This window comes from Silene latifolia, chromosome 2 (genome assembly GCF_048544455.1).
Source record: "Silene latifolia isolate original U9 population chromosome 2, ASM4854445v1, whole genome shotgun sequence".
In the NCBI taxonomy this organism is placed as follows: Eukaryota; Viridiplantae; Streptophyta; class Magnoliopsida; order Caryophyllales; family Caryophyllaceae; genus Silene; species Silene latifolia.
Genome location: NC_133527.1, coordinates 57,398,840 through 57,423,502, shown reverse-complemented (window position 1 = coordinate 57,423,502; position 24,663 = coordinate 57,398,840). Strand labels below are relative to the sequence as shown.

The 24,663-nt window shown below is 39.9% G+C and overlaps 1 protein-coding gene across 1 annotated transcript; it reads right to left on the bottom strand.

The window, feature by feature from the left end:
• Window positions 1-323: 323 nt before the first annotated feature.
• On the bottom strand, window positions 324-16,255 carry LOC141640833 (uncharacterized). The gene is made up of 9 exons (XM_074449514.1): window positions 15,865-16,255; window positions 9,337-9,490; window positions 8,886-9,288; window positions 8,386-8,643; window positions 7,656-8,298; window positions 6,799-7,184; window positions 6,549-6,735; window positions 1,297-1,470; window positions 324-532 (listed from the first exon to the last, which is right to left on the bottom strand). The coding sequence occupies exons 1-9, from the start codon at window positions 16,253-16,255 to the stop codon at window positions 324-326; spliced, it is 2,805 nt and encodes a 934-aa protein (XP_074305615.1).
• Between the last annotated feature and the right edge of the window lie 8,408 nt (window positions 16,256-24,663).

Below are 24,663 nucleotides of genomic sequence, written 5' to 3'. Positions count from 1 at the left end.
CCCTAGAATCACCTCGAAACCACCCAATGGAAACTCCATAAGGTCACAGTGAAAGACAACCTCCCCAATCTGAATAGGTACACAAGTATAGATCCTATCACAAGACACAGACTCTCCCGAGGGTACTATAACAGAATCAACGACTTTATCATATGCAGTAAGGTTCAAGGCTCTAACATGCTCCCTAGATATGAATGAATGTGTGGCACCAGAATCGAATAACACGCAAGTGGGTTTAGAATTGACAAGAAATGTACCAGTCACGACATGGGCATCCTCCTTTGCTGCTTCATTTCCCATGGCAAAGAGCTTGCTTGCCGGGGTTAGCCAGCCCGACTCGATGAAGCGGTAATGGGTTGCTTGCTCCCCTCGTTCGGTTCCTCCGGGAAGTTACCACCCCCGCTGGGCTGGTTTTGCTGGCTACGGTTCTGATAGTTGTTGTAGCTTCCTTGATAACTGTTACTTGCCCCAGATCGGGCATCTCCTCCATAGCCAGTCTTAGGAGCACGGTAGTTGTTGTACCCTGATCCCGCTGTACGAGATCCGCTGTATCCAGATGTAGGTGTCAGGAAACCCCAGTGGGTTTCCTCGTAACTTCGCATTCCCACTTCTTGTGTCCCAACTTTCCACTGGCCATAACAGTGACCCCGGGCGCATTACCTCCACTACTAGCACCTCTGTCAGAATCGCCTCCGCTTTGATTCCTCATCCCCCAGGAGCACTATTGGTGGAGTATCCACCGAACTTGCCTCGGTCGCTTCTTGGCCCCGAGTATTATCACCGACGGTTTCCGGCTTCCTCTTCTCGGCTTTTCTTTTCTTGTCCTCCTTGATCCGCTCGGAGAGCTCTCTCGCAGCACCAGCCCTCGGGTAGATGTCCGAACGGTGGTAGGTGGAGCGCCGTGAGCCTCTTCTTGATATCCACCGTCAGTCCCCTCTCAAACCTCATAGCCAGCATGGTCTCATCCCTAGCAAATTCGTCGATGTATGAAGCCAACAGTGGAATTTCGTGATAAGTGTCCTTTGTCATGTCCTCTCGTCATCCGAAATGTATCAAAATCCTCCCCGAGCTTAGCTTTCCGAACTCGGCATGAATCGGTCCGTCAAGATCGCTTGGAACTCTAACTAAGACACATAACCCTCCTCGATGTCCCTAGCAACATGTCGGATCTCCGCCTTGTTCCTGATCCACCATTCTCCCCCGTGGCCCTAAGATAGTGGGCGACTGGTCCACTGCGGACTTCTCCAGGACAAGCAATCAGCTCAAAAAGGTTGGTGAATTCCCGACACCACTCACCCAGCAAGTGAGGTTCCCCTTCCCCAGTGAAGATGGTAGGATTATGCCTCGCCACTTTGGTACTCATCTTAGCAAGATCAATTCTTTTGGCCTTTAGGGCCTCATTCTCAGCCCGTAGCTGATCTAACTCTGCCTGGGTGATGTTTACAGCTGTGTCCCTTCTTGGAGGCATGACTATAAGAAAATTTTAGGAATTAGCTACAACACAAAATCACTTTGGCAACTCTAGCCAATTCTATCACTTTTTACCCTACTTGTCTACCTAGCATGGTTTAGGGATCATATAACCGCATATCCCTAGACAAAGCCTTCTAACAAAAACTTTATAGAGATATAAGTATGAATCAACTTTAAAACATGCAAAGCATTATGCCACAACCTCCCATCAACTCTTTTATGCAACAATTAATATATCAATCAGTTAACACTTAGGCAACGATATATGAATTCATGCTCAACATCATGCAACTTTTCTACCCTTTCTCTTATATACACTCAGGGTTCCCGGGTCAAACTGAGAGGGCCAATGGTTCGGTGTGAGGGGGCCCCTAACTCATCCCTTACCTTTAGTGTGCTCCAAACAGTTCTATCCCGGGGGTTCATTTTATTTAGACTCTTCCTATGTTCATTGGATTCATTGGTTTAGGCCTGAGGATCGTTCGCTCTGATACCACTTTGTAACACCCCCATTTATTTAAGGGCCTGGACTAGGACTCCTCAGATAAAGAAGGGTGTTACCATCTCGGAAACCCGAGGCAGTAGATAACAAAGGAAAAATAAACAGTACATAAATTTAAAGTTATAAATGTTTACAACTCAAATGGAATATGTCCCAAAACTGAAAATAAAGTCTGATAGCTAAACTGAAATAAAAGTGGGCTAGCTCTAAGTCAAGTGATCCATGCTCTCTCCCCTGCCAGCTCCATATGTCTCAACAACCTGTCAATCTGCTCCCCAGTAAATGGATCATCACAGGCGTAAACGAATACACAGGATCAACCGCGAGGTTGAGTAGGTAATACGATATAATAAAGAATGAAATGATATGATCCTCCAATCTCAACTCCATCACACACATCCCCGGAACGCCCAGCCATACCGATCCCCGGCAGACTATACAAATCGACCGTCGTCGATATACCAGCTCGTAGCTGAGGACACCAGGGCAAGTCCTGCAGAACCCGCCTGGGCCTTAATCACGATAATCTCATCTCCTCCAACTCCAACTCCAATGCATAATAAATGTATAAAATATATGAAACAATAATGCTCAACGAGATAAATAAGATAAACAGATATGTCACATAATCACCGAACATGCCAACTCTTTATAATCGTAAGAACTCAATCAGTGTATTCCCCTACCTCAGTACTGCAGTCAAATGGACAGATGCTCAATAATATTCCACAACAAATTCGCCTTCTGAAAGATAAATAAATGATAAATGATTACTTAACTATTCCCGTACCCAAAGTAGAAGGTTACTAAAAATAGAAACTTCCTAACATGGAAAGTTTCCTTAAATGGAAACTTCCCCGATATAGCAGTTTTCCATTTTAACCAACCCGACTCAAAACTCGTCTCTAATTATTTAAATGACTCGGGAATTAAATTAAGTAACTAATACGATAGATAAAAGATTAAACGAATTATACGATTAAGAAAAACCGAATCAACATTGAACAACCCTAACAACCCGACTCCCACAACCCGTGACTTCACACTCGCCCAAAACCCTCACGCGCCGCCTGAACCACCACGACAACCACCAGGCCCGTTCCCCAGTTCGACCCAACCGCCGACAACCGACCCCAACCTGGTCGATCGCGCCGGCTGAAGTCGAACAGGGTCGCCAACACCACGACACACCGCCTATCAGGGGTTGCCGCCACCAACAGCCTCCCTTTGCAACCCTATAGCCACCACCGTCGACAACATCATCCTATGCTACCACCACCACTCTGCTCGCCGTCAAACAACGCACACAGACGCCGTGGCGCCACCGTTTCGACCTCCCCCGAGTCCACGGTGGCGCCACCCCAATTCTAATCATCTAACCCGCCTGAAAACCTCTGTTTAAACTCGTTTGATTGTCCCTGTCGATAACGCCTCCTACCGCCATTTCCACCGCCTAAAACCTCCCTAACCGCCACCAATAGGGGCGACTCAAACCACCCAATACAATTTCCCCGACACCAACCACCATTATCACCTCCCTGTGACACACGGTGACAACAACTACAACCCGACAAACGACAAAAATGAAAAAGAAAGGGTGACTGCTTACCTAAACTGCCACGTAAACCACCACTAAGGCCGCCTCAAAGCGTCGACAACCACCCTATGCTCTTCCCTGCTGCGCCGTCACTACCCACGTTCAATCTCTCCCTCTCGATTTGTGTGATTGTGAAAAAGTGTGCCGTCGAAGTGAGGGAGGCGGGTGAGAGAGGAGTGTTTTGTAGAGCTAGGGTAAAAATTAGGTTAAAGTAGGTTAGACGGTAGGTGGGTCATGGGTAACGTGATTGGGTAAATGGGCTATCCAACGTGAGTTCGTTCACTTAAACCCGTCTCAACAAGTCTACGAATAACTCGATCTTACGATATCAACACGATTAGATAGCTTAGCGTAAAAATCGATATAACCCGACTTAATAGTCATATAAAGTACAGAGTATTACATTCAGAGTGATAGTTCTTTGAAGTCATAGTCCGGAAACTACCTACCTTGATGTTGTAGAGATAGTTCCATGTTGCCCAAGAGCTCTCTGAATGCTGATCAATTTACCATATCCACTTGCTAATTAGTCTTTTGTTCCAGGCCAACACTTCCTTGATATTAAACCCACCCTCATGGACTGGCTTGCAGCAAGCAGCCCAACTCTTCATGACCAACTTTTTAGTTCCCTCATCAGTACTCCATAAAAAATTCCTACAAAACTTTGTGATTAGTTTAATAACACCTTTGGGTATCAGCAGGGTGGAGCACCAAAACTGTTCTAGACCAAAAATCACAGTGTTTATCAGATTGATTTTCCCTGCATACACTACTACAAATCTAGGCAACTACAACGCCCCTTTAACAACGCTTGTTCACGAAAATCACCATAGACGTTGTAGAACGTATGGCGCGAATTTTACTAAAATTAATTACAACGGTTATGGTTATATAACCGTTGTTATAAGTTTTAACAACGGGTCAAACATGCACAACCGTTGTTAATAATTTGGCGCAAAATTGGAGCAAAGTTAGTGAAAAGTAATCACAACGGTACTTTTTAAACCCGTTGTTAAAACTTTTTAACAACGGTTTTTGTTTAACAACCGTTGTCAATACTTTCCATACTATAAACCACACAAACACAGATTAGCTACAGCCATAAAATACAAACCTTATTACAAACACAAACACAAACACAGACAAACACAAACACAAACACAAACACAAACACAAACACAAACACAAACACAAACACAAACACAAACACAAACACAAACACAAACACAAACACAAACACAAACACAAACACAAACACAAACACAAACACAAACACAAACACAAACACAAACACAAACACAAACACAAACACAAACACACACTTTCTCATCGTCTCTTTCTCTCTTTCTCATCGTTGCTTTATCATCTCGCCATCACTGTTGGTTTCATCGTCTCTTACTTTCTCTAATTATCAGGTAAATCTCGCCGTCTCTGTTGGTTTCATCGTCCTTATTTTCTTTTTCTAATTATTTCATTTGCATGTATGTGTTTTTATCGATCATTATGTTATTTCTCTAAGTATTATTCGCTTAATTAGCTAGTAAAACAAATAAAATAAAATAAAATAAAGAAGAAGCAAGATGGTAGAGAGGAATGCATGATAAACTTAATTAATTAATTAATTAATATATATATATATATATATATATATATATATATATATATATATATATATATATATATATATATATATATATATAAATACATAAATTAAAAAAAGAATTACATTGATAAAAATGCAATTCTTATATTTTCATAGAGAGTCTTATTCTCTTCTATGATATCCATCCTCTCCTCCTTAGCTATTTGGAGGTTTCGTTCAGCAGTTGCTATATTGTCATATAGCTGTAACAACTGCTGCTCTGTCAAGCCATTTTTTTTTGCGTCCTTGAGTGCGGATCGAGCATCCACAAGGTAGCTCCTGAAACTGTCCTCAATGTGGAGCAACCGACGGATGAAACTGTTGTTGTTCTCGATCATAGTAAGAGTCTTAAGGATGGTATCATTCATTTTGTTGATAAAGTTTGGAGTTTGTTTGAAAGATTAATTAGGGTTTGGAGTTTGTTTTAGCAGTTAGGGTTTGGAGATAGTGAGATAATAGAATGGTGGTTGAGATAATCCATGTATTTATACTATGTAATGTGTCGTTTGAGTTGTTTTTTAATTAATACTCCCTCCAATTCACAATAAACCTCCCTATTTCCTTTTTCGGTTATTCACAATAACCTCCCTATTTCCTTTTTTGGTAAGTGTTTGTGTGGTCCAAATTTAATTGTATGGTGGGGTAGTGTATTTGTGTGGTCCAAATTTAATTATATGGTGGGGTAGTGTGTTTTCTTTATTTTTGTGCCAAAATGAAATAGGAGGTTTATTGTGAATTGGAGGGAGTATATATTTAGGAACTTGTGTTATAATCATCATCATATCTCTCTCTCCTGCTTCAAATCTTATTATAACCCTTCTCATTCCATATATTGTCCATTCATATGCACAGGGATATGGCAGTACTAATGCATGCATCGGAATTATAACGGGCCGTAATTATGCATGCATCTAGTAATATTTAATTTTTTTTTTTTTTATTTTTTAAAAACAAACAACAACGGTTATTGAGAAACAACCCGTTGTCTTTAGTTATCGATTTTTTATATTACAACCGTTGTTATAACTTTCCCACCAAAATTGAGTCACACTTTCCACAACGGATTTTTATACTTAAAACCGTTGTTAATAGTTTTAACAACGGGTTCCTTAAGAAAACCAACCGTTGTTAAAACCTTTTACAACGGACGCTTTAACAACGTCCGCTTTTTTATATAACAACGGTTTTTAACCGTTGTTATAGCATGTATCTGTAGTAGTGATAGGATAATTTCTGAGTAGTCCAGTGATTTAGAGCTTGCTGAATTTTAGTAATCAAGTATGCAAACATAGCTTTGTGAAGCTTCCCCTCATTCAGGGGTACTCCCAGATAACTGAATGGGAATGACCCCTCCATATAGCCAGTGTCCCTTAAAATATATCGTTTGACATCATCCCTTACCCCTCCCATATAAATGTTTGTCTTCTCAGGATTAGCTTTCAGTCCTGAAAGCTGAGCAAAATAATCCAATGACTGAGTGACTGCAGCAACAGAGGGAATGTCTCCCCTAACACGTATCATCTAGTCATCTGCAAAAATCAGGTGATTCAATCCCAATTTGCCACACTTTGGGTGATATGAAACCTGACTTTTCTGATGTATCCCTCTAAGTAGTCTGGAAAGGATTTCCATACTCATGACAAAGATGAATGGGGAGAGGGGATCTCCCTGTCTTAGACCACTTTTACCTTTGAAGAAACCCACATTATCACCATTGATTTTTAGACTAAACCAGATTGAGGTAAGGCAACCCATAATCCATTGTTGAAACTGTGGAGGAAACTTATATATTTTAAGCATTTGATCAATAAACCCCCATTGAAGTGAATCAAAAGCTTTTTTGATGTCAACTTTAATGAGGCAGCGAGGGGAAACTCCTTGTTGTCCATATCCTTTTATCGGAGACTGAGTTAGCATAATATTTTGAAAGATACTCCTTCCAGCAACAAAAGCTCCTTGCTCTTTACCCACTAAGATAGGCAGTAAAGGCTTTAATCATTCACAAAGAATTTTGCTAACCGTTTTGTAAAAAACAGTATAGCAGGCTATTGGCCTATAGTCTATCACGGTTTGCACCACAGGTTTTTTGGGGATTAGAGCTAATAGAGTTGTATTAACTGTCTTAGAACGCTTCCCTTTCTGAAAGAACTCTTGAATAGCATAACAAAAATCAGGGTGAATAATATCTCAATTCTTTTTAAAGAACTGTGCAGAAAACCCATCCTGCCCTGGACTCTTAGTTGAATCAATTGAGAATAGAGCCCTCTTAATTTCAGACATCACTATAGGCTAAAAAATTTCCCCCCAATTTTCATTGGCTACTGTAGGTCCCTCCAGAAGAGCTTCATCAATGGGAGATATGGGACTAGTTTGACCCAAGAGGCTCTGATAATAATTAACAAACGCTTGATTTACCTCCCGAGTGCCTTCTCTAGTCCTACCAGTGTGAGCCAAATTTTTTCCAACAATACTCTGATTCTTCCTTGCAGCTATTCTAGAGAAAAAATAGCCATTAGGAGCATCATTGTACTGAATATCCTTTAATTTGGCTCTTTGCAACAATGAACTTCTTTCAGTATTCCTTAGAAGTAAGTAGTTCTCTAATAGTTGTTTCTCTCTATCCAGTAGATGTGCATCGAAAGGACTAGTTTGAATCTGTGTCTGGCAAACAGTCAAGTCATCATGAGCCAGTTTAACCCTCTTGGAAATATCAGAGAAATGAGTTTTATGCAGTGTTATTAGACTTCTCTTAACATTTTTCAATTTGCCAAATAGTCTACACATTGCAGTTCCTCTGACTGTGATATCCCAAGCTAGAAGAATAGTGCTGTTATAATGTTGATGTTCTTCCCAACAATTTAAGTAGCTAAATCTCCTTTTAGGTTGATAAGCATCCTTGATACTCACCAAGATGGGAGAGTGGTCAGAAATCCCTGACGGCAGTATGGTAACCTGAGTTTGAGGGTAAAGTACCAACCAAGAAGGGTTTGCTAACACTCTGTTAAGCTTGGACCAGATTATAGCATTGACCTCTCGTTTGTTACTCCATGTATGCTCACACCCAAAACTTTGTAGATCATCCACCTGACAGACCAGTAAACACTAATTACAAGCCAATATTTCAGCAAGAGAAGGGGGGTTTGGACCTATTCTTTCCTCCATAGCCCGCACAATGTTAAAGTCACCCAAATAAATCCAGTTGGTAACTGAATTTCTTAAAACTCTGAGCTTATTCCATAACCCTTCCCGTACTCCAGCATTATTACTTCCATATATAAAGGTGATATGGACAGTTTGATTTGAAACATGGTGAAAGAGTTCTAGATGAATCAACTGATCATGAGCATGAGAAGAGAGTAGTGTAACTACCCTTTTATTCAGAAAAACCCATATCCTACCATTGTAATGGCGGGAACAATTATTCAAAACCTGATAAGAAGGAAAAGTTTTACTAATGGCAGCAACATTATTTATTTTCACTCTAGTTTCCAGTAGCCCAAAAACATCGATTTTATTGTTATTCAAATAACCTCTAACTTCCTGCTGCTTTATTGGGTCATTAAAGCCCCTTATGTTCCAGGAAGAGATTATGATTTCCCAGGGTCTGGTGGCTCCTCATCCTGAGTAACCACCAACTATGTCTCCAGAGTAGTTCCCTCTTCCTGCAAAACCTCAAAAGTATTCTGTGTATGAATTCTTGTGACCTCCTGAACTATCCCAGTGGATTCCACCTCTCTGTTATTCATCTTAGTACCTTTAGTGCTCATCTGACCTAGCTGATGGCTTCCTGAGCCCTCCCCTTTCTCATTAGATGGTGAACTCCCTCCTAAAACAACAACAGTGGAGCCTGGTTCTGAGGTCTCTAGTGCTGGTTCAGAAGGTATCTGCGCATCCAACTTAGGAGGAATATGGCCTGGCACATCACATTCTGAGTCTGGAGCATCTGTGGTTTGAGAAACAACAATAGGTTGGACTGGTCTATACTCCTGCACCACTTTCCTAACCTGCACAGTTTCATCAAGTTTCTTATTAATTTTCGTGAATTTGCAGTGTTCCTTTGTGTGACCTAATTTCCTGCAGCAGTGGCAATAATGTGGCAGCCATTCATAGATGATTCTCTACTGTGTTTCTCCAAGGTAAGGGGAAGTAAGCTGCAGTGTAGTAGGTAGTTCATTTGCTACATCCACCTCTACCAAAACCCTAGCAAAAGAGAGTTTGGATTTAAAAGTAGTAGGAAGGTCAGCAAATAACGGTTTCCCAACCACACTTGCTGATGCTGTCGTTTCGTACCAAAAATAAAATACCTAGATTACTGCTAACAGAAGTCAGCGGTAAGTAGGGTCGATCTCCACAGGGAGGCGGTGTACTATCTATTTGTCTATTTATCTGTCTAAATGTCACTAATGGGGGCTGAATTGATTGTGTTAACTAAACTAGAGATTAAAGCGAGGGAAATGAATGAAAGAAATTAACAATAAGAGAAGGGTAGTATGCTAGGAGTCGGTCCACCGTGGCAGCTATTGGATCTTATACTATCGAGAATATTAAGGCGATTAGACTATTGATAAGAAGAGCTATGGTCGTTACCTTTCGGTCCCTAAACCGCCCTAGAGCGTAAATGACTTAACTTTCGCCCTCTCACCGCAATACCCTATTGTAATTAAGCAAGCCTTCCCTTCCAATCTTTCGATCTAGGTCGGGGTTAACTAGAATTATTGGTCTCCTGCATGCATTCATTCGACCGGATAACAATTAAATTGCCTAATACAATTCCTATCGCAAGACTGACCTATTTAATACAATTAAAGCATCGCTACCACGGCTTTCCTAATCCTAACATACTACGGGGAATTAGCTACTCATGGGGATGGGGGAAACAAGAATAAAAGAAATAAAAACAATAAACATTAAAAAGGAAGAGAAAAGGGAAGAAGGAATTACTAGATTAAGGGATCCGGAAGAAATAAAAAGTAACAGTGTATAGAGAAGGGAAAAGGAGTAACGTGATCCCCGGATTATTGGATGATTACAAATGACATCCCTAACTCCTATTTATAAGAAATTAGGAGTAGGATTAAACCTAATTAACGAATTAAACCTAAAAGCCCAGCCCGTAGCAAAGTCCACTCGATCGAGTAGAGAAATCACTCGATCGAGCAAACTCAATGGGAAATAGCTCGATCGACCAAGAAGGTTGCTCGATCGAGTAAGGCTATCAGAAACGGTCGATCGACTTAGCAAACAGCTCGATCGACTAATTATTCAACCTAAAAACCACTCGATCGACTAAGAATGTCTTCGATCAAGTGATAATTGACTTCAATGACTTGTATTTTCGTTAGTTTGACTTTGACTTGTCCTTTTAGCTCCCGAACCACCTTCACGCATCCCAAGACAGCAATATTTCCCGCTCCAAATCATCTCTTCCTCCAAATGCATGCAAAATGGACGGTAAATGACTTGATTTCGCTACTTCCTGGTTTATTCCTGCAAATAAGACAAAATAACCCAAAGTAGCATATTCGGGGCATTTCGTAGCGTAAAACCACGATAAAAGCACAGAAATACGTGCATAAAATAGGCTAAAAAGACTATATAAAATGCACGTATCAAATCTCCCCAAACCAAACCTTTACTCGTCCCCGAGTAAACTCAAAACTATACGCTAATGGAACGGAAAAATAACTCAGAGCTAGCTACAAATGCCCACTTAAGCCAATTTAATGCAGACAAACTAACACTTATAGCTAAACAGTCAAATGCAAACGAGTTGTAGGATGTTTATAAATAAAGCTGAACCGTCGACCTTGCAAGACCTTTAACAATGGACTCTCACGGGTCACTCTTCTCTCATGAAGCAAAGGGTAAGCAAATGAATGTAAGAGAGAAAGAAGGATAGTCGCTCACCTAAACTACGACTCACATAATCATGCATGCAGCTAATATGATAGACAATTCTAACTACCGTACACACATTCCAACCAAACAAGGTCCTGTCACAGCCGAGGGCTTACAAGAATATGGCAAAGTGAGGCAATGGGTAAGAAAAGGCAAAACATTTATGGGAATGTGGAGGTATAGGTGATCAAGCTAGTACCTAAACAAAACCATATGAAACATATCCATTCTTACGCAATTATAGAATAAGCACAATGCCCTTCATTTGGCATAAAACTCACCAAACCAAACTGAACATACTCCTCATATGATGTAAGATAGAACATAGGAGCAGAAACCGTCAACTAACAACATCTTTTTTTCTTTTCGATTTTTCTTCTTTCTTTTTTCATTTTTCTCGGTTTCTTCTTTTCTTTTCTGAATTTTCTTTTTTTTTTTTTCTTTCTATTTTTTTCATCACGTTTTTTTTTTCTTTTCATCATCCTCCTCTTCTTCATAAAATACCAACTCCGATTCAATAGAATATGCGCCAATATTTGATACAATGAAATATATACCGCAAAACAACAATCTAAACTAGCTTGACAAGGCAGGCTAAATTTGGATGTAGCTAAAGGGTCAACTGGCAAATTTGGCTAATGTGGAGTTAAATGGGTAAAAATGAAAGAAAGGGAAAATGTAAGCACCTCCCTGCATGTGACACCAACCACTAACCCGAATGTATGACGGCAAAAAGCAATTGAATTTCATATACGTGCAAATTGATGATACATGTTATGCAAGGAGTAACTACTCACAATCCTACATGAAACTGGTCATAAATGACACCAGTTTATAAGGCTCTAATTCCTTAGAAATTATAAGTAGGTTGCCAAAATTTCAGGTCAAGTCTATTCGTTCAGCTAAATTTTAACATAAACTCGTAGATATGCAAAAGACAAAGCTAATAAGATAACGAGTTTATTGCAAGGCTTAAGCAAAAGACAAATATAGAGCAATATCATCATGGAAATCTACCGTTCCGACTCAACCTATATGCTAAAATAAACGTGAATTTTTTGAATTTTAACAATTTTTCAAATTTTTATTGAATTTTGAATTTTTACGAAAATAAACAATGCAAGCATAAAATTAAACGTGATTACTGAAATGCAATAAAAACAAAATGCAGACACAGATATGGATGCATAACCTCCCCAAACCAAACTGTACAATGCCCCCATTGTACCAAAACAAGGAAAGGAAATGCGAACTAAAGGAAGAAAAGAGAGTAAAAGCGGAAAAACTCACAAGATAACGCGAATAAGGGGACCTCCCCAAACCGACCATGAAATGGGAGGTTGCTAAGGCCCGGAAAACCGTCTCAGGAAGCTAATCCAAGTCAAATACACTCGATATACGTCCAACAGTGGTCGATCGAGTGAAATGGGCATTCAAATCGCTTTCGATCGAATGGTGCACCGATCGATCAAGTAGTTTCCTTTTCGCAGCACTCGATCGAGTGATTAATCGATCGATCGAGTGAATCCCCTTGCTACGGTGTTCGATCGAGTAAGCAAAACCACTCGATCGATCGAATGATGCTCGATGAATTCTGCAAAATGCAATTGAAACAGCCATGCAACTAACCAAAACAAGCATCGAGGAAGTTTTATGGTATAAAACCATTTATTACAACTTAAATAAAATAAAGAACAAAATAAAATCTCCGGGTTGCCTCCCGGGTAGCGCTAGCTTCAGTCAGGTCCCAGCTCGACCTTCTTTTTCTTCGAACCACTCAAACTAATCACAATCAAAACATTTCAAAGCGCGCGGAAGAACTTTGTCAAATAGCTGCGCATGTGCTACACAAAACATGATAAGTAGCACCGAGTGGAATAACAAAATAGGAAATAAAAATGTTTAACTTTTTAAGCCGAACAAATTTCCTATGGGCGCTCCTAAATTTATCCACATAATAAAGGAGCGCTGGAGCAATCGTCAATATATGGGGGTCCCGACTCAGATTAACAGTTTTGAAATGACGAGGACGGTGAAAATTCGTTAAATTATGCGTCCACATATGAGGGGGTATAGCTTTGAAAAAGGAAGCATGAATAAGACGAGGCAATTTACAAATAATAATGAAATTACCGTTTACTACCTCGGGTTGGTCGCTCTTAATGACGGAATCATAAGTAAAAGAATTTATTACCTCTTCCGTGCTAGGAGCAATTACCGTCTCAATCGCTTTTTCATCAACCTCCTCGGTGGAATCCATCCCGTAGATTGGCTTCGAGTGTATCCGACTCTTTTGTGAATAAGGGAGGTTCACCGTAATCATCGTCGAGTCGTCATCCATATCAAACCAAAATGACGAACCAAAGCTCCCAATGGCCAACTCCGTCGATCGAGCAGAATAATCATTCGATCGATCACCTTCCTCCCGCATGTCACTCGATCGAGAAGGGATATTACTCGATCGACCAACTTCCTCCTGAATCCCACTCGATCGAGCAGTGGTAGCACTCGATCGAGCAAGTTCTTTCGGGAAATCACTCGATCGACTAGTATAAGTCACTCGATCGAGTGATTCCTCTATCTGTGTTGAAATCCTCGTGTGGGGCAATGAAATGTGATAGAAACTCGTCATCCGAGTCATAGAGGTCATGCTCCGCATTGGGTAACACGGTTTTCTCGGGGGGAGAAACCACTCTCAAGAAGGTATACCTCTTCTTCTTCCATCTCATTTGCTAATCGAGCAATTTTAGACTTGACTCAATGATTTGAGCATCCGCACGTCTATCACTCTCTTGCCTCACTCGATCATAATTCTGTATTTGAGATGCAAGTATCTGCGATGTAAGGATTTCAGCTCCGCAATCTCTTCTTCTTGTATATCGGGAGGATCTTGTTGCGGTGGCCATTGATAGGGTGGATGTGGCGGCACAACTACAGTGCATTGTGCTCAACAGGACCACATCTCCGAAGTAGGTCACCTTTTGTTCCATATCTTGGGACATCGGTGATGGGTCAAAGGTACTCAAGCCTTCCCTTTGATGATCTTTCACCTAGAACTGTCTAGGTAGTATTACTGTAAGGCCTATCAAAACAAACACTAAACAAAAGATTAAAAACGGCCTCAAGGGGAAAATCCCCGAGGCTAAAAAAGATAAAATTAAACAAATAAATAAATAGATTGCCTCCCCGGCAACGGCGCCAAAATTTGATCTTTGTCGTTTCGTACCAAAAATAAAATACCTAGATTACGCTAACATGAAGTCGGCGGTAAGTAGGGTCGATCTCCACAGGAGGAGGCGGTGTACTATCTATTTGTCTATTTATCTGTCTAAATGTCACTAATGGGGGCTGAATTGATTGTGTTAACTAAACTAGAGATTAAAGCGAGGGAAATGAATGAAAGAAATTAACAATAAGAGAAGGGTAGTATGCTAGGAGTCGGTCCACCGTGGCAGCTATTGGATCTTATACTATCGAGAATATTAAGGCGATTAGACTATTGATAAGAAGAGCTATGGTCGTCACCTTTCGGTCCCTAAACCGCCCTAGAGCGTAAACGACTTAACTTTCGCCCTCACCGCAATACCCTATTGTAATTAAGCAAGCCTTCCCTTCCAATCTTTCGATCTAGGTCGGGGTTAACTAGAATTATTGGTCTCCAGCATGCATTCATTCGACCGGATAACAATTAAATTGCCTAATACAATTCCTATCGCAAGACTGACCTATTTAATACAATTAAAGCATCGCTACCACGGCTTTCCTAATCCTAACATACTACGGGGAATTAGCTACTCATGGGGATGGGGGAAACAAGAATAAAAGAAATAAAAACAATAAACATTAAAAAGGAAGAGAAAAGGGAAGAAGGAATTACTAGATTAAGGGATCCGGAAGAAATAAAAAAGTAACAGTGTATAGAGAAGGGAAAAGGAGTAACGTGATCCTTCCGGATTATTGGATGATTACAAATGACATCCCTAACTCCTATTTATAAGAAATTAGGAGTAGGATTAAACCTAATTAACGAATTAAACCTAAAAGCCCAGCCCGTAGCAAAGTCCACTCGATCGAGTAGAGAAATCACTCGATCGAGCAAACTCAATGGGAAATAGCTCGATCGACCAAGAAGGTTGCTCGATCGAGTAAGGCTATAGAACCGGTCGATCGACTTAGCAAACAGCTCGATCGACTAATTATTCAACCTAAAAACCACTCGATCGACTAAGAATGTCTTCGATCAAGTGATAATTGACTTCAGCAGCTTGTATTTCTCGTTAGTTTGACTTTGACTTGTCCTTTTAGCTCCCGAACCACCTTCACGCATCCCAAGACAGCAATATTTCCCGCTCCAAATCATCTCTTCCTCCAAATGCATGCAAATTGGACGGTAAATGACTTGATTTCGCTACTTCCTGGTTTATTCCTGCAAATAAGACAAAATAACCCAAAGTAGCATATTCGGGGCATTTCGTAGCGTAAAACCACGATAAAAGCACAGAAATACGTGCATAAAATAGGCTAAAAAGACTATATAAAATGCACGTATCACTTGCCATCTTACTCAGTACTACTTCAGCCCACATAAACGGATCTAAATCAGGAAACAAAATCCAAGCAAGAACAATGGAGATGGAGTCCATTTCCTTAGAGAAAGTAGGTGTCCATTACTTAAGAACAAGAGTACTAGAACCCATATTCCACGGCCCTCCTTTTAGAATTTCATTCATATCATGTGCTGAGGATACCAACCTTTCTTATAGTATTGAACAATTCGCCTATCAATGTTCTTCCAATATTTTTGAACAAACTCATCAACCTGTTTAAGTTTTGGTTTAGCACCCAGAAAATTCCCCATTAGAGTGTTTTGCCAAAATTTTATCCCATCCTCCACATCCTCCTTCACTATCTCTACAGTTCCAGATTCAGCACTCTTATCAAAGACATGAAGACTCATCCCCGACTTTGGTTTAGCAACCGTAGCCCAAGGTTTGGAGATTCCAATTCCTAAGTCTGTCGCAGGGGGTGTTATCCCCGAGCTTGAAGGTACATCAGTTTCTAGTTCAATTACAGGATCTGTGACATGTTTATCGAATAATTCGGTGAGATTAAGCAATTGACCCACTGTTTCAGTTGAAATCATACCTGAAGCAACAGAATTCTCAACCAGTTCCACTAAATTTTCCTCAATACCAATTTGTTCTTCAGCAATCGAATCCCCAGTTAATTGAGCATCGTCTACTAAGTTTTATTTGTTACGTGAGCGTGTTTTTGCCATGAATTCAGGCTAAAAAAGAAGAAAAAATGATGATGTTTATGAGTTTTATCGACTTTTGATGATTGCTTTCCTCGGGCAACCGAGATGGTAACGCCGTTATATGCTAGGGAAGGTCTTGTTAAGGCTCCTTGGTATATGGGAGTGTTAAAGACTGGGTTCTCTCTATTCAATTATATGCATGATCTAACAAGCCTTGTGTTAGCTTATATCTTACAAGTCTTGTTGAAAAGATAAGAGAATCATGCTAGGTTGTCAATCAAGCATTTCATGAAACATAACATGTGCATAAGTTGAAACTACAATAAGCAAGCATTCATATGAACTCATTAAGCATAGATTTATACCATAATTACTCCCCTAATCCCCCCACTGACCTAGCTAGAAGACTACTCAATACACATCATGATTAATATGCTAGCAATGGTGTCAAACATCAAAACACAAATGAAAATGATGATTAAGCAAGGTAATAAAATACGAGATTAACAAATAAATAAAGAGGGATTAAGAAGGTGACCAACTTGGAAATTAAAGATGAACATAAATAAAGGAGAATCCTTGAATAAAGATGGAGACTTGTCACTTAGTCTTCAAATATATACCTAAGAGATCCAAATGTAAATAACTTGATTTGAACAAAGGAAATGGAAGAACAATAGAAGAAACCATTGATTAATGGTGGAGAGTTGTTAATTCCCCAATACAAATGCACGAATTCTTCAAGTACAAAGCTAGATCTAATATTGTTTGTGAAATAATTGAGGAGAAATAATTAAGGAAAGATTAAACTACAATTATGGAAAGATTAAAGGCTAATTCTACTCTAATCTACTCCTAAGAGGGCTTAATCTAATCTAAGAGGACTTAATCTCCTCTAAAATAAGAGGGGTATATATAGTGGTATAAGGATTAGGTTAACTAAGGGCTTAAATGATGATTAAGCCCCTTTAATTGAAGTCCAACGCCTTGCAAGTCCTAGAAAGAGACGCAAGTTCTCCCTCTGATGGACGTTCATCCTGCACTGAGGGACGCCCTTCCTAGCTTGGGAACGCCCGTCCTGAGCTTGGGGACGCATGTCCTAAGGCTGGGGATGCCCGTCCTGGTGCTAGGACGCTCGTCCTGAATGTCTGCTTGTCTATTTGAGCTCGGATTGTAAAACGGACGTCATTTTCTCATCCGGACTCCTATTGGAGTGATTCAAAAACCTAGACCACTTAATTTTTTGACAATGTTTCATCTATCCTAGTTTTAGAGCCAAACAAGAAACTATTTATTAGGTTCCAAGCAATTTTCTCTTGTAGTGGCCCCCTTCTCGTCATCCATGCCCAACAAATTGTGGGGATAAATTCTTGGGTCCTGGGGATTGTCCTTCATTGCCCTATAACTTGTTTTATTGAGTTAAGGCCTTTAGCCTTGGTCTCCTCTTCGATGCTTGGTCATTGGATGCAATCAATTTAGCTTCGATTTACTCCGTTTAGGCAAGGTTAGTGCTCCTCTCTTACCAAGGACACTAATTCTCATAGAATATGCATAATAGGAAACTAAAGACAAGAAACGACCCTAATACACACTAAAATGCATAGGAAAGAGGCTAGTTAGGGGACTAAATGTGCGTAAATACGAGTCACATCAAATATCTCCAAACCGAACCTTTGCTCGTCACGAGTAAAGAGGTGACTAAAACTATAACCTCTATTTATACTAATCTAATAATATAGTCGATGTGAGACAATTAGCGGGTCTCACTCCACCCTTTCAACTCATAACAAGACATCTATGAGGTAAGATGCCTTCTTGTAAGGCAGGGTGGGGCTTGCCAAAACTTAGATGTGCCTTACATTAAGCACATAAACAAATTATAGGATGCATCTACACAAGAATAGCCACTTTCCTCATCTAAGTGGCGGAAATCAACTAAAAGGGAAGCAATTTAAGGGTACACATTCCATCATAGATACAAGTTCTTCAAGCCACTAAGTCCAAGAGGATACGACAAGTCACCTCCAAGTGGTGTCAAACAAGGCTAATTTCGTCCACAGTTGCTAAATGCTTTCGTCAAGGCCGATCAGATGGGGTAAAAGGATTATCCCTATGATGTTAGTGGCATATGACATGACAAATCTCGGATTCTCTATAAGTGTAAAGGCCAAGGATCGTCCCAAGCTCAACAAGGTGTCATAGCGAAAAGGTTTTCGGGAATGAAGTGCTCATGTCAATTAAACAAAAGTAGTGGATTTGACTAGCATTCAAAATTTGGCCTCATTTCAACTTTCGTATTTCACATTTCAAAACTTTAAGATGTGGTTTGTCCCTCGCTTGCTAATGTCCTTTGCTTTCGCCAATCGCTTATTAAGAAACCGGTTAACCTCTAGACAATAGCTTATCGGGGTGATAGTCACTTTGTCTTTGGGCGATTGAATTTACAACCGTGTGGGGGCCCAATTCAATGGATCACTCACCAAAGCACATTTAAGTGGTACACCTCCATCAAATTTCTCGGAAATTCAACAATTCAAAACATTTGAGGTTTCTTTGGCAATTAATACGATTCCGTATCACAAAACTTTTGAAATGAGTATTTCAAACTTGTTAATAATAGGTATTTTTGGGTTGCCAAACCACCAAGTTAATCAAGGTCCCCTAGATAAGTTGATCAAGTCCATATCACATCATAAGGTTGGATAGGTGACTCATATGCAAACCCTTGACTAGGCTTTAGACCATGGGACAAAAGATACTAGTATGACACAACCTAGGGTGTCTTGATTGCATTCTAGTAAACAAAGTCTGAAGGAGAAAAAGTATCTACAAGGGTCTTATATACACTTGTCAAGCTTCCCAATTAGGCATTTTCACAAAAAAATTCTAACATGCAAACTACATGCCATGATGCAACTAATACATATACAAATTTAATGCATATGCTTCTATCATCTATTATGCCAAGTAATCTAAATACAAGCTCTTAACAACATATAGGCACTAAAAACCGCAACACCAAACTCCACAACTTCCTCATACACATATAGCCCATCCTCCTTATAAGTAAAAAGAAATGGAAGGGAGAAAGGATTAGAACAATTATACCATTCGGCCTTCTTATTCCCTTAGGATATGTTTCAAATGGAGTGGCATATCTATATGAGAACAACACACACAAGTATATACAATTCTAAACTACTAAATGAAAGAACATGTTTTTGGTTTTTGAAATCTTTCAACTTCTAGGGATTTTGTTTTTATGAAATTACAAGCATATTTTCAAGATTTTTCAAATTTTTATAAGTTTTTGGAATATAAATTCCCACCCCCACTTTATTTTGGACATTGTCCTCAATGTACATGTAGGAGTAGGAATAAAAAGGAAATACATGTTTTTGGATTTATGGAAATTGAAGTACCAATGCAAATGCAATGATAGGAGTGAATACATGCTCTAAGTAAATGCAATTCTATATGACATATATAAAAAATAAACGCAATCTAAACTACACTAGATGATGCATGTTTTCTATTAAATTGGAAGCTAATTTAAATTAGCTTAGGTCACCTACGATGAAACCTCCCCAAACCTATTTAAGCAATATTTCTAGTGTAGAAAAGAATAGGTTTGGTCATTAGTGACTATGCATGAATGCAAGCTAATATATGAGATATGTGAGATATATTATAATGCAAACTATACTATACGAACTAATGCAAGAGTGATAGAAGACATTTTAAAAATGCTAATCTACACTATATGATTAACTATGATGTATGTTACTTGATGGTTGAACCTCCCAAAACCAAATTTAAACACTATTGCTAATGTAGAAAAAAAGGGGTTTAATCATGAGGTAACTACATAAATGCAAGGTATATGTGAATATATGGCTAAATGCAAGTGCAATGAGATGTAAACTAGAATTCAATCTAATCTAAAATGTAATGCAATGCAACTATACATGAGATATATAGATAGAAATGCTTCTTACAATCACGATCTCAATCAAATCCCCCTTCAACAGGGCTATCATCATCTCCACTCTCATCTTCTTCTTCATTTGAGTGGTTTTTGTGAATTGGGGATGAGTTTGTGTTTGTAGAATATGAAGATGGTAGATAGGATAGCAATGTCACGAGCCATTTAGAGCAAGAAGTGAGTTTGAGGGCCAACTCGGGCGGGATGGGCTTAGCTCACCCTGATTCTGCTTCAGTTCCGGATTTTTAACTCAAAATGTAATACCCGTCCTTTTAGGGACCAGTTGACCGTCGTTGACTGACCTTAGACACATATCTAGACCTTTGGTAGCCTTACGAGTTTAGTCTTGCGTCATAGTAACCCTTTAAGGTTAGGATGCTTGACCTAGTGAAGGCTACTCGATCGAGTAGCTCAGTCACTCGATCGAGTAGAGGCCACTCGATCGAGTACGTCACGTACTCGATCGAGTTACGGGAGTTTAGTGGTAAAATATAAATCGTGGAATCGTGAAACCAAACTCATTTCGTTTCATTTTCTCCTAATCCTAACTGCCGTCATATCTCTCTCCTTCACCCATATTCATCCTTTTGGAGCCTTTAAGAGTTGAGACACCATGGGGATGGGAAGTGTGAGTCGGGTATCGGTCTTATCACCGGAATGCTATGTATAGGTATGTCATCATCATTATCGAATTCCTTAGTTCTGTTTATGGTTGTGGTAGTAGTAATAGATTGTCATACTGTTTGTAATACATGGTTATGGTGGTTGCTTGTCGTCTTATGGCCGTATGCGGTATTGCTGCGGATTGCTAAAGGTAGTTTTTCCTACTCAGTACTGTTGGGTGTTTAGTGTGTTGTTTGTAGTGTCTGATTGTATTGGTATTGTGATTGGTAGTGTGGATTGATTATAGTTGGTGATTGTGTATTTGTCTATGGTTTGCAAAGTGCGTCCTCGGCTGAGTGGAGTCACTTGCGGGAGTGGATTCACGCCTTTGATTCGCCTCTTGTGGTTTCCGTCACAATGGGGATGTGCACATTAAGGAACTTGGGTTTTCGCTCGGTGTTGATGAGCAGGGAATTGCTGGGAACGACTGCGGTCCCCCACTGGCGGCGAGGGTTACTTGTTGGGGCCGTAATCTGGTAGGACTTGACCTTCGGGCAGTCAGAGGAGTGATGATGATTGGAGGAGGTGTTGGGTGTATGTTTGTTGTATCTAGTATTGTGTGTTCCTTCAGTTACTAACCTTATGTGGTGTTATCTGTGTTTTCGTATTGTGGTGTGTCTGCCGTGATCCATTATGGTGAGCAGTCAGTCTTAGCAGGTTGATATGTGGAGCTTAGTTGGGTGCCTTGGAGGGACGTGTCTTCCACGAGGCATGGCAGAGATAGTATCATGTAGTTGATAGATGTTACGAGTGGTATCTTTTATTTTGTTGATAACTTGTAAATAAACATAATTGTTCTCTTATTGACATTTGATATTTACTATTCCTCGGGCAACCGAGATGGTAACGCGTTTATCTGCTACGGAAGGTCTTGTTAAGGCTCCTTGGTAGATGGGAGTGTTACAAAGTGGTATCAGAGCTTCGATTTTGGAACCTTTAACCAATGAGCCTAATGTACTTAGTGAGTCTAATAAAATGAACCTGGTGTATGTGTGTTGGCAGCCCCAGCAATTGCTTGATTTTGGGTGGGAAGGCGCCCTCATTCCAAAATCTTGGCCCCATATGCTTAAGCCAGCCACTTCGAATGGGAATATTGACTCGGGAATTGTGTGTGTATAGTTATATGTGGTATATAGAGTGGATATAGTTGTGTTTGAGTCTGAGGTAATGCCTTGTGTGTGCAAGTGGTAGTGTAAGAATGTGGAAGTGTTGTGTAGCTGGGAATGTGTACATGGATGATGAGCAATGTCGGGTGTGTGGGAAGTTTGCATAAGAGTATCTGAAAATGAGACAATAGTAATGAATTGTAAGTCTCAATATGTGCTTTAGTTAGTAATAGTTGTCATGTGGCGTTGTGGAATTTAACGGATGAATGATGTTGCATACCTTTATGAATGGGTATAACTATGTGAGTATATGTTGTAGTTGTCGGATTGTTGTGATATGGCAAACAATAGGGAAAGTATGAGTAGTAAGTAATAGTTGATTTGCCAAATGGAATGTTTAATATATTGTAATCACATGTAGAACGATCAAATCTGGATATGCGTAAGTAAAAGTAGAATAATGTTGTGGTGATATATGTACATGTGAGTTAAAGTATGTCATAGTTGGATTACTTTGTAAAAAGTTGGTACATAATGGAATAGTATGTGTAGTGTTCGGTTGAGATAATCGTGTTATATATGAGTAGTGTTAATGGATAGTAATTGGATGGAAATAATCAGTGACGAGTTCCATGTAAACTTTGGACTCGAAACGAGTTGTTGTTTTGCAGGAACCGTTAACCGAATCCGTAACCTTTGACCTTTTTCCTAGTCTTATTCGACCGAGTACGAGTGCCTACACGACCGAGTAGACCTTACTCGATCTAGTAGTTGGGCTATTGGATCGAAATCGTTGGATCTGCCACCGAAAACTCGATCGAGCAACTCCAACTCGATCGAGTAGAGGCCACTCGATCGAGTAACCAAGTCACTCGATTGAGTAAGTCGCTACAGTACCCGTATTATAACGAGATTCATATGCTCTATTTCATTCATTCTCTTCTATTTCTTCTTCTTACTCAAACCCTAGATTCTTCTTAAACCCTCTTCTCTCAAAGTTCTTGGGTAAATTGTGATTAAATCCTCTTAAAATATTCTTGCTAATTCATTCAACCAATTTGCAACTCAATCAAGGTAAGATTGTTACTCTCTTTCTTTGTTTTTAATCAATTAGTAGCATGTAAAAGTGTTAATTGTTCTGAAAATTCGATTTGTACCCATGGATTTTGGATTATAGTTGTTGTATTTTGGTAAAATTTCTTTAATTCATTGTTATTTATACTAGAAATTCCAAAATCAAGACGATTTGTGTGTATGATTGGGCCGAAATTTCTAGGGTTTGTTCAACAAATTGAATTCTGGTTCATCTTTTGCACACCTAAAAGGGGAAATAGAGTAAGGAATGTTGTTGGTATCATGGTTAGGGTTGATTTTTGCTAATTTCACCCAAAACTTCGTCTTAAAACTGCCCCAAAAGTGAATTTCGCCCCAAATTTTGTGACAATGATCCTTTTTGTGAAGCCATTTTAAGGGATTAAGATCCCAACTTTCCTAGCATTTCTTAGAACTTGGTATTTTGAAGCTTTGAAACCGTCTTTTGTGAAGTATGAGAGTAAGCTGACTTGGAAAAATCTTCGTTGTCTAAAGAGGTTTACTTTAAATTGTTGCTCCTGTATCCATGAGTATTCTTTGAAAAGTCATTTTGATCAAGTAAGAATCCATTTATGTTGCAAAAACATGTTGAAACAAATGCCAAGAGCCACCGCTGTGACCTGTCAGAGGAAGAGATCGAGAGCCTCTGAGGCTGAAGTGGGAGAGGGGAGTCCGGGACCTACTATCCCACCGGTTTCTGAGTATCCTACCACCGTCTTTGCTGATTTTAAGCAAAAAGATGCTTTTGGTGAGTTGATGAAACGTCGTATGAAACCCACTAGGTGCATTGACACGGGCATTCTTGATGACCTGAAGATAGAGGTGGATGTGAGACATATCTTTGAGACCTTGGTTTTGACAGGGTTGTATCATCTTAGGAATCACTCTTACCCTTTCTTGTCCTTGGAGCTTATGAGCTCCTTTGCTTATGATGTTGTAGCTAAGACCTTAGAGTTCCGTTTAATGAACACCAGCTTTCTCTTGTCCATGGACCAGTTTGCTTCTCAGCTTAGACTTGACCGACCTGAGGAGGGATTTCTTAGACATATCTCGACTGAGTGTGGGGCTAGCAGCTACATGCCCTGTTTCACTGGTAAGCCTGCTCCTACTTCGAGTAACATGTTGATTAATGATGTAAAACATATCCCTCTAAAGATCTTCCTTTGAGCTTTGAACTATTTCCTTTATGATAGAAAGGATGTGAGTAAGTTAAACTCGCATGAGGTTATGTTATTAGTCACCTACCTGAACCCCACCCGAGCGCAGCGAGTCTCATTCAGTGCCCCGGCCATCGTTTGTGCTAGTTTGGCCTTGATGGCCACCTCTTCGACCCGGTACTTGAGTTGCGGTGTCATTGCCACTAGGTTAGCTGAGAGGTTGACTACCTTTGAGGCCTGTTTGGCTCTCAAACCTATGGTCCCGGTTGTGTTCACTTTGGATAGAGCTTA

Coding starts and splice junctions, on each gene's coding strand:
- LOC141640833 (XM_074449514.1), bottom strand. CDS start 16,255: ATGATTTCAACTGAAACAGTGGGTCAATTGCTTAATCTCACCGAATTA. Junction 8,299..8,385: donor ATTTGGGTGACTTTAACATT/GTGCGGGCTATG, acceptor CTGGTCTGTCAG/GTGGATGATCTACAAAGTTT. Junction 533..1,296: donor AGGGGAACCTCACTTGCTGG/GTGAGTGGTGTC, acceptor GATCTCGTACAG/CGGGATCAGGGTACAACAAC.